This window comes from Dinoponera quadriceps, unplaced genomic scaffold (genome assembly GCF_001313825.1).
Source record: "Dinoponera quadriceps isolate SergipeBrazil2010 unplaced genomic scaffold, ASM131382v1 scaffold3004, whole genome shotgun sequence".
Lineage (NCBI taxonomy): Eukaryota > Metazoa > Arthropoda > Insecta > Hymenoptera > Formicidae > Dinoponera > Dinoponera quadriceps.
The window spans coordinates 87,676-98,820 of record NW_014556999.1 but is presented as its reverse complement, the minus strand read 5'-3'; the positions used below and the strand labels follow the sequence as shown (position 1 = coordinate 98,820).

The 11,145-nt window shown below is 50.5% G+C and overlaps 1 protein-coding gene across 1 annotated transcript in view; it reads right to left on the bottom strand.

Moving 5' to 3' along the window:
* The window catches only part of LOC106748562 (homeobox protein SIX3), a 57,632-nt gene extending 47,256 nt beyond the window's left edge, over positions 1–10,376 (bottom strand). Inside the window, exon 1 of the mRNA XM_014627223.1 lies at positions 9,151–10,376. Within this exon, the coding sequence (XP_014482709.1) occupies positions 9,151–9,794 (644 nt within the window). The 5' untranslated portion in view covers positions 9,795–10,376. The remainder of the gene's footprint in view (positions 1–9,150) is intronic.
* Positions 10,377–11,145: the final 769 nt, after the last annotated feature.

Sequence of the window (11,145 nt, the reverse complement as noted above, 5' to 3'; positions counted from 1 at the left end):
GGGGGGGGGGGGGGGAGTGAGAAGAAAAGAGAGTTCTTACTGAAGCGAACTTTTTCGCGAGCTTCCACGCGCGCGCGCGCGCGCTCTCGTTTTCTGCCCTTACCCGAGAAACGAACGCGAATACGCTCCTCTGCGCCAGCGGCGCGCTCGCTGGCGCAGGTCGCCATCAATCACGTTAGCTCGTGACAACCCTTGACAAAAAGCTGCCACGCGAATTGCACGGCCACCCCGGGCGAGTGGCGGTAATACCCCGAGTTCTTTTTCATTGCTTCCTGAATATCGCCCAGAATGTCGAAATACGGAATCATTAGTAACCGCCCCGCGATCCCGGCCGCGACTCGCCGTCTCGTTCCTCCGCCACGACCGAGTTGCCCCGCTGCAATCTATCACGAAGGGCTCGTGCGAGCAGGTGTCATGGCAGTCTGGCGCTAATGATCCTGGACATCCAACGTGGAATTAATCATTGCCTTTGTCTCTACTGCTTTTTGCTCGCTACGCACTCGCCGCGGCTTTTCGGCTCTCTCCCCCCCTCCCTCTCTCTCTCTCTCTCTATCTATTATTCTTTCTCTGCGTCTCCCTCGCTCTCTTTCGGCGAATCGCGTGCTTGCCGCTCTTCGGTCATTATCGTCGTTAACTCGCCGACCAATGAAACTATCTCTCTTTCTCTACCTCTCTCTCTCCCTCTCTCCCTCGTCGGTCTCGATGACTAACGCTTTCGGTGGGATCGCCGGTGTTCGATCGCTAACGACGCGACCACGACAAGCGGTCACAGTGTGAAATCATTTCTTTCTTCACCAATATTCGTATCCCCCCTCGCCCCCGTTGACGCGATTCGGCCGTGCTGATGCGCGGCTCTACGCGTATTCAATTTATACGTAACGCAACGTTTCCAGACTGACAGCCTGAAACGACAACCTAATAGACGCTCTTGGTGGCCTTAATGTCCCTCTCGTGTAATATCCAAAGGTCAAGCTGATTTGTAAAACACACGTACGCGGAGGCGACGCGTTCGTTCGGCTTCTGCCGGTGGCCCGCGATAGGTCGCTGATCGAGTCTCAAACGAGCGAGCGAGCGATGGTGCGCGGTTTCTCGCGCGCCGTTCGCACACGAGGATTGCGACTTTTCTCCCTCGCGAAAATATCCCCGCAATTTTCTCACGCGTCCGCGAGACGCTTTCCGAAACGGGAATTCCGGCTGATTCGTCAGACAGCTGTCGTCCATCTGCGGGCGGACGTACAGACCGAAGAGACCACGGCCGGCGGGACATTTTTCGCGGTGGAAGATTGCGCAACGCGATGACATCCGCGTCTTCTGTATATTCCTTTCTCGTTTAAGGTCATCAAGATAACGGCGGTACCTCACGCTGAGTGACACTTGACCGTGACTCGAAAGAAGAAGGTACCGGAAGGCATGTAGTAATGATTCGAAAGGACGTGTGTGTGTGTATGTGTGTGCGCGCGCGCGGCGTGTGCATCTCGCGCAAAGCGGAGGAGACTTCACGCGACCATAAATCCTGCCACCGTGCGCATCCTTCCCCCGTCCCCGTCGATTTGGATTTTATGCAAAAATCCCCGCGCGCGCACTTCCTCCGGGTGTCTATTATGACGACGCTGACCGGGGCCGCGAGAAATAACATCCCCCCGAGGCGACGTGCGCCTCCTAATCAAACGCGTAAATTCTCGCGGGAGAACTCGAGTCTCCCTGTAAGCTTCATCGGGAGAAATGCACGGTTAATCTTCCTTCCGTGGTTCCGAGGCGGAGGTGTCTGCAAGGACGAAGAACAACGCTAACGGAAAGACGAACGCGAACGAACGGGCTGACAGGATGAGACAGCGAATGAAAGTAAGCGCGAGCGAGCGAGCGAGCGAATGAACGAGTGAACGATCCGCGCACGGTCTCGCTACGAGATACAGATCTCGGTGAAACAAAAGGGCGCAAGTTGGCGCACCTCTTCCACCGTCCGCAGTCGCTCTCGAACAAAAAGAAGGGAAAAAGCGCAGTCGAGGTCTCGCCGTTCACAAAGGAAGGAAGTAACCCGGCATCGCGAATCCTGATGGAAGAGAACAGGTCCGGGGCGCGCGGTGTAACGGCGGGGAACGGCGAGGTGGTGGTGGCGGCGGCGGCGGGTGGTGGCAAGCAGACGGGATCTGCGTGGAAACGCAAACAGCGCGGGTCTCTAATACACCGGGGACTTTATCAAAATCTGATAACTTCAGAGGCGAAGGCAACGCCGAAAGAGGAGAGAGGGAGAGCGAGCGAGCGAGAGAGAGGGAGAGAGAGAGAGAGAGAGTCGGAACACGCTCGAGCTAAGCCACCCCCGAAAAGCTGGCAACGCGGAGGGTTGTTGAGGTGGTTACGTTCCCTCGACTCCCCTGACCGTAGACGCCCCCAGGAAGCCTTGATTCTCGCGCAAGCCGCGCTCTGAGTTCCCTTGGACGTAACGCGAACCGTTACGTTTGTATTCGCGCGAGGATTTCCGCGTGCAAGCGGATATCCGACTCGCGAGGCCCCCTCACCTTCCCTTCTCGCGTGTGTGCAATAATTAATAGCTAGGTCCCGCGTAACGAGATTCGCGAGATCCGCGGCAGCGGACGTCACCTCGTGTGGGCGCGTATCTGTGTATGTGTAGACGGTTGTCGACGATTAACAAGGAAAATATCGAGACAATAATGGGGGCTACCACTCGTGGAGATTCGCACCCAGCAAAGCGATTATTTTCCCTCTAGTTCCTCCGCGAGCGGAGCACAACTCTATGATAACTGATTATACCGGATGTGCCTCGCGATGTCCTCGCGTTAAGATTCTACCGTCCGCGTTCTACCGCGACGACACACACGTAAAGCACCGGCGGGAAGCAAGCAGGCAGGCAGGCAGGCAAGCAAGCAAGCAAGCAAGCAAGCAAGCAACCTACCTACCTACCTACCTATCTATCTACCTACCTACCTACCTACCTACCTATCTACCTACCTACCTACCTACCTACCTACCTACCTACCTACCTACCTACCTACCTACCTATCTACCTACCTACCTACCTACCTACCCTGCCCACCCTACCCGCACCATTCTCGTCCCCGTAATATATAGCTCTTACGTTACACCCACACACGCGCGCACACGCACACGACGGCAGCGGCGCCCGCCTCACATCCACACAGACACACACACGCGTGCGCGCGAGTAGCTATGTGCGAGAGCACGGAGATTGCTCCGGGGCTTTCGGGGTTGAGCATATTGAATAACTCGCTCGCTGGACCGCGAAAATATACCGCGAGGCTGGCAGTATGCGGATCGACGTTTCTGAAAGGACCTTCCAGGATCCTCGAGGGCGGGCACTGTATCCTGTCTACGTGTCTACCTAACCCACCCCGAGCTAGAACGGCGACACGACAACTACGACGACGACGTAGACGACGACAACTATGCGGCGCAGGAGATTCGCCTCGACATTACCCTCTCGTGTGTCAGAACTGAAAATGCACCACGAAGGGAATTTCGTTATGACGTCGGGAGCTGCGACGTTCTTCGCAGGCGTCGACACGTGACGAAAATGAAACATTTGGGACGCGCACGGAGGGTCGTCTCCTCGATCGCCCGCGCGCTCGCACTTTCTTGACGACGACGCGATACGAACGACGGTTCGGTGGATGGTAATAATCCTGGAAGTCGACGGCTAAATTGCGCCGATTACATTGCCGTAAATCGATGCACAGGGGAGTAACGCGACGCGCGAAACATTTTTCGCCGTGCTTGAGTCATGGGATAAGGGCGCGTGGGGGAGAAACCGCGCGGAAAATCGCGCGGAATTTTTAGTATGGAATGTACTTATTTACCGGGATTTTACAGTCTGATCGTTGGCGGATTTTATCAATTGCGAATTAAGCTCTTTACAATGCGCGACGGGTGCCTTCCTCTCGCCGGGCGTTGTTCAGAATTCATAATTCGCGAATAAAAAGGGAATTGCCTAAAAGAGTGGAAAGTACGGCTGATAGATGGAAAAATGGCAAAAAAGCCGCTATTTTTTGTGGATTACATTATTCAGCGTTTCGGAACTAACAACGATTGTAACAAACAGCGTTATCCAGCGATGCAAAATATCTCTTATGAATTTTTTAATGGTATGCTTTTTTCCATGTAGTGGCTAATGAACGCTACCTGTACTCGGTGACCGAGTTATTAAATATTGGAAGCACGTAACAAAAAGCATGAAAAAGCCATTTCGATACAAATAGGAATTGGATGCGGAGAAAAATTACAGGGAAGAGTTCCTCGTATAATAGCGAATATACAGGAGAGAGAGAGAGAGAGAGAGAGAGAGAGAGGGAAAAGTAGCGAAAAAAGCAAACAAAATTTTCTCATAAAAATGATACAAAATCATAATTATCGTAGATTTAAATACCAAGTCGAAAAATGACACTCTCTTCTCATACATAGAAAAAAGTGCTAAATTCAAATAAATAATTACTCTAATACTCCTTGGCAAATTTTTACTCGGATTTAAGTAAATATTATTTAAATGTAGCATTTTTTCTACGTTAAATCATATTTACGTAACTTAAATAAAATTTATTTAATCCGAGTAAGAGTTTGCTAAGAAGTATTGTGGTTGTTGTTTACTTGAATTTAGCACTTCTTTTTTCTATGTACGATTATATATTTTTAATATTTCTACGCGATTAATCTTTGGCAATTGCGAACCGAGAATAACGCAAAATACAAAGCGACGTTGCAAGAACGAATGAAAAAAGTCTCTTTAATGCGCTGTTTTCTTTTCGATTCTTTAACTATGAAACAATAGCACATTGTGTACATGGAATTTCGCCAACGTCAAATTCCATACGCCAGTCGATATGTCTGAAAGGACCTGTGGGGTCCTTAGGAGGCCTTCTATCTTCTGGTACGTCTATCTAGACGTAGGACGTGCACACAAGCGAGGACCTCATCCGGGGATTCGAAGGATTACGTGCGGGAAAATGTGGCTCGGGGCCAGATACGGAATGTCATTACGTCGGGTAACGATAGGTACATCCCAGCCATTGTTGGATAGCTTCAGTTGAATAAAGAGCCGCGGGATTGTGACCAACATGAACGATCTTTTGAAGCGCTTCACGCTTTTTTAAATAATGTGACAGTAGAATGGAGCGCACTGGATCTTGTATCACGAGGAAGTTCCGCTCGTTTAGGCATGATGTTTCTATCTCGGACTTTTAATCGTAAAAGGGAGAAAGTGAATAGTAACAATCACAATAATGATAATTAAACAACCCGACTGTGAGAGTCGCACTATTAACAAAATAATGACAATGTTTCGACAGTATATTGATGTAAGATAAATACGTTTTACATATGTAACGCGTAAGCTTCGGACGCGCGTTAAAATTAATTGCTCTCTTAAATAGAATCAGTGAGAATGTCACTGATTGAATCAGTAAAACAATATTACACCGACAGTAAATATTCACTGATTTTTAATGGAGATACTTCTACTTAAATTTTCTGTCTTATACTTTACTGATTTTGTGAAAGATTTATTGCAATATCTAACGTAGTTTGTATGGCAGCAGACTTAGGAGCCAGAAGTTTTGAGTCCCATCAATATAAAACGTGTTTTTTAAATACTATATAAATTAAATCAATTAAAATCTATTATATATCTTTTCTCATTGTTTCTGTAGTCAGATTTTCTCCATGGAAACAGTCGCTGCTATTAACAGATTTCTTCAGCGAAATTTTATTAATTTACAATGCTATACTTATAACCATGATCTACCAATGTCTATTGACTGCTTCTCAGTGATGATGTACCAAAAAAAAAAATACAATTATTTTCGGGAACAACAATATTCTTTTTTCATCTTAATCCTAAAAAACAGTCGAGAGGACTATTTTTCTAGTAAGTGTTATTATAGTGTTAGTGACAATAACCTTACGTGCGTGTCGCTGCTGCCATTTTTGTGGTTAAAATAAAAAAAGGATATCCCCGAAAATGACTATATTTTCTCTCGGTATACACTGATTGCACTTTAGAGAGTAGCGACGGTAAATCCGGATGGTTAACATTGCCATTAGTGACTCTGAAAATAGCAGAACAACGTCGGATACGTAGGACGGTTCTCGAATGCAAATGACGAACATTCATTAAACGAAAGTAGTCGCGTGTGGTCGAATACTCTATGCCCGTGCAACTCGCGCGAGAGTTCGGAGGAGTGAGCGTGCGAGCGATCACCGCCGCGTTCATAATCCGGTGCTCGTTCGGTGCACTCGTTTAAAACGATTCGGCAATTATTTTCGAAACGATATATTACACCTCTCTCGATTGTGGTGCGAGTAAAAACACGCGTCTCCAGCGGTATTTCTAGCGCAATTAATCATCGCACTGGCCACACACACAGGAACCACTGGCACAGTTTGGACTTGATCTTATCGCGCCCGTCGCGCATATAATTCGAGCCGAGAGTGCCGTTTCTATTCAATAAATCTCGCGGTTACGAATATTTTTGCTCGCGCTCTCCGGAAAAGCAGCAACAACCAGACACGCGAGAGCCGATCTATTTTACCGCCAATGACGCAACGGGCCGTTCTATTTTTACGGGTATTACGTGGCAAATGTTACATAAACATTTTCCCGCATCTCTAATGAACGGTGAGCGCGCGTATGCAACGCAATAGTGACGCGCAACGCAGCGCGTCCGTGTGTGCTTAAAAAGGCAGCGCAAATTCAAACGTATAATCTTTACCCGTTGCGCGAGCTCATCAAGATCAATTAGAGCAGTATGATCGAGCCGCATCGCCGGCCGTTAACGATATATCAATTACAGCGTTAGACGTAGGTAATGACAATTAATGACTTCATTCGGAGCGCAATAATTACACGACACGTCCGCACGCTCGTGGGTACATACACATATACACATGCACACATACATATTAACGCATACATGCGCACACGGCAACGGATCTGGGTCGATCGCGACTTTCCACTTAGGAGAATGGCGGGCGTACATACCATGTGCACGGGTTATCGAAGCATTCATCCTGATTTGCGATCGAAATAACATCGCCGATACGGAATAAATTAGCATTTTGATATGCCGCAATGTTGCGTGTCGCTCGCAAGAATCGTTATCGATACGGGGAGAGGGCACAACGCGTGCGTTAAACTCGACGAAAAGCCGAACGTGTCGCTGACACCTTTCCTCGTGTGCCAGCGATCGCGAGAGCGATACGGATCGCTTTTCGTACGAGAGAAATTAAGCTCCAGTTGTATATGTATTTTTTTAAATCGAGAGTAGATTCGGGGTGTTCCGCGTCGTAAATCATTTCGTCTCCACTCGACGCGCCGTTTACACGTTTTCGCGCGGATCGGGAGAGGGTTCTTCTTGTTCAGAGACACGGGTGCTTCGCGTTCCTCGCACGTAAAAGTCGACCGATTAATTTTACGGTTCGTTTAGACAGCGACTTGTTCCGAAACACAATCGAGGGCAATCTCGCACACGCGAGGATTCCGCGTCGCGTGTCGCTGGACGTGGAAGGGGAACCGTCGGAACTCCACATCCGCATCGTCTCGGACGCTTTCTATGCGATCGACGATCGATCGATATCGAACGAGTGTATCACGTTCGAAATAGAATATATTAGCATAGCAAACGACTGCTGGAGCAAGTTTCCAGTAGATGCGACTAGTTCTCATTCGCGGAGCGCGTTTTGTGTAATTAACTCAACTTCACGGCAGGGCATCATGCTTCAACGAGACGCGGAACAGTGTCGCAGAAGCAGCCTGCGAAAAATTCCCGTTTCGCTCGCGAACCTATCTCGGGGCTGTAATTGTCCGAAAGATGCAGCGCATTCAGAGAGAGGAAAAATATTTCCGCGCGATATTCCCCTCCTTCTTTCATTTCCCCGCACAAAGACGGAGAGAGCGAGGATCTGAGACTGATTCAAATGCTATTTTAAAGCTATCCTGGAACTTTGGCGCTCGAGTATATCGTCGAACAGAGAGAGAGAGAGAGAGAGCGACGTCAAAACACAATTTGAAAGACGTAATTCGAAAATCGTCGTTCGCCCGACGGCAGCGACCCTTCGTCGGACGTCAAAATGAAATTACGCGACCCTCCACACGGGGACCTTGGGGCACGCACAAAGGCTCGTTTGCCGAGGACACAGTACAACAATCTGTCTAAAGGGACCTAAACCACTAATCGTTTCGCGATTAACTTCCATTAAACGCTACTTAATGAACAAAACTTTCCGTCTACGTCGCGGACCAACCGCAGACGAATCTCCGCGAGATGTGTGATCGCGTCTCTGTGTGAATTGAGTTCTTCGATTTATCACGGCGGATCTCTTCTCGCGTGACATTTTACGAAAGGACGTCCTGCGCCAAGCGAAAATATGCGATTCTACAAATTATGTACGAGGGCATCAATATGAGGCAGTCAGGGAGAGAGAGACAGAGAGAGATGCTTCGAGATGTAAAATCGATGAACACCTTTCTAATAGTTTCCGACATTGTCGCAATTTGTAAATATGCACTTTCGACGCCGGTAACCTTTACAATACGAAGCGATGAAGCAGATGTGTATGTGTGTGCGTGTGTGGGGGCACGAGAATTTCCACAGTAAACATCAGACTGTCGAAATATGTTCGCCATATGGCTTCATTGTTTAGGCACGTGTTATCCACGGAAGTTTCTCGAGGAGACAATAAGTTCCTCGGAAAAGTTTCTTCTCTTTCTCTTTTTGAGATCAATGACGCTCGCGTGATCTCTTCGCTCGCGATATCCGCGTGTGTCTTTCACAATTAATAACTTTGTTACATTTACGTCGTGTGTAATTGGCATTTCTATCGTGACTTCAATCGCCGCCAGAGCCTTTCTATGCGCTTTCTTCAATCTTTCTCTCATAGAGCGTGCGCGTCTGCAACATCCGAACATACTACAAAGTGCACTCGGTCGGAAGTCGCGCGCGTCGATTGTTTTATTTCGTAAAAAGGCCATCGCAATTCGAACGGGTCTAACGAGACTCGGGGGGTTTGACAAGTAGTCGGACGGGCTCGCGACGGAAGCGCGCGATTTTTCCGTTCCTTTCGTCTAACGGGACACTACGGGAAAGAAACCCNCCCCGGGGGGGGGGGGTACGATTTACCACGTACCTGTTCTTCGCCGCAGCAGCGCGATCCCTTTGCCTCCTATTCTTGAACCAATTCCCAACCTGCGTCGGCGTCAGCCCCGTCGCGGACGCCAGCTCTCTCTTCTTGCCCGGATTCGGATAGGGGTCCTGGAGATACCACTCCCGCAGCAGCGACCTGGTTCTCTCCTTGAAGCAGTGCGTCTTCTGCTCGCCGTCCCAGATCGTCCTCGGCAGCGGGAATTTTTTCCGAACGCGGTACTTGTCCACCGGACCCAGCGGCCTGCCGCGCAGCTTCTCGGCCTCCTGATAGTGCGCCTCCAGCCACATAGCTTGCAGCTTACCGTGCGAGTCCTTGGTGAACTTATGCCTCTCCAGGATCGCGTAGAGCTCGCGATATTGCCCCGAGTGGAAAGCCACGATGGCGCGCGCCCTGAGGACCGCCTCGCTTTGATTCAGTTCCTGGATGTTGGGGTGCGCGACCGGCAGGCTCCATAGAAACCTGGCCAGCCTCTCGATGTCCCCGCTCTCCTCTAAGGTCTCACAGACCGTGGCCACTTGGCCGACGGTAAAGGACAACGTCGGTAACGCGAACACCGGAGCAGGTACAATCGGACCATTCCCGTTCGGTCCCGCGGTACTGTTCCCGGCGGGCGCTACGGTGGACATTTTCCTCGAGTCTGGCGAGATCGCCCGACGGATCCAGGTCCGGATTTCCCGGTCCCGCTTTTGTACGTCGATGTCACTCGAGCGACGGCTTGGTCGCGGCTGAGGAGGCGCGGCGCTACGATTTATGCTTGCCCTTGGCTCTTCTCATGTTTCGTCTCGCGATCGCGATTCCTCGTTACGAACGGATGAAACGGTCACTGGCGGGTTTTCCACTTCACCATCGACACTACAGGATCCTACGGGGTCCAAGAGGGAATTGGTCGGGTGTTACAGCGGCATAGAGGGACGGTACCACCGATGAGCGACGAGAACACGAGTACAGCCTCAAACTTTCCTAAAGACCGGGCGCAGTAGGATCGCTTGGCGGACGACGACTAGCTGCTGCTGCGGCAGGTGATAAATTCTGAGAGCCCACATTGGCGTGTCTATCTTTCTCGAGTCGCGTCACGTCACTGTCTAATTTCGAGGCGACTCGCAGCGGCCGGCTCGCTCGTATCCCGCCGCTCGTACTGGCTGGAGGAGAGCAGCGTCTTGTGTGTGTGCGAGAGAGAGAGAGAGAGAGAAAGAGAGAGAGAGAGAGAGAGAGAGAAAGAAAGAAAAGAGAGAGAGAGAGAGAGAGAGAGCTCCTCGGGATGTTCACCGAAAATCGCTAGCGAACCACTGTCAGCCGCGAGTCGTCCGCGCGTCGAACGTCCTCCAGGTCGTCGTTCAGGTAACACCCACTAGGCCAGGCACGCTGACGCTTTGCCACGTCGTGGGGATATCACGCGAGGCCGCTGTTGCTTGGATCGTATCGGATAGCAAACTGGTTTCGTTTACAAGCCGGCATCTCGGCACCGGCCCTACCCAGCATGATACGTTTGTACGCGCCCGTTGCAACCGGGCAGTCTCACGGGTTCTCTAGACCTACCTCTACTTCTCTCTCGCTGCCACCACCACTACCACCTCTGCCTCCGCGGCGGCCACAGCGGAGGGGCCGAAAGCATGAAAAAGAGACGGAGATAGAAGGTATCGGGGTGCCAATGTACAGACCACGCCTACGAGGTACACCGGGATTGGCCGGATCCCATCCACGTAGCCATGGTAACATTTCTTCGTCCTTCCGTTAGGCAGTGTAGGGAGCTACGCTTGTGTCGGTTTAATTATCCCTTCCACGGTTGCGCTATCCGGTACGCGAACCCCACCTTGAATACTCTACCACCACCACCGCCCGATGCCCGCGACACCTCTCATGCCGCCCCTCCGGCCGGCGGAAAAGGAGTGAGACGAGGAGAGAGAGAGCGATCGATGCACCTGGCAGAATGCGGGACAGAGAAGTCTGGTAGCTGCTGCTCGCAGTACTCGGGATGGG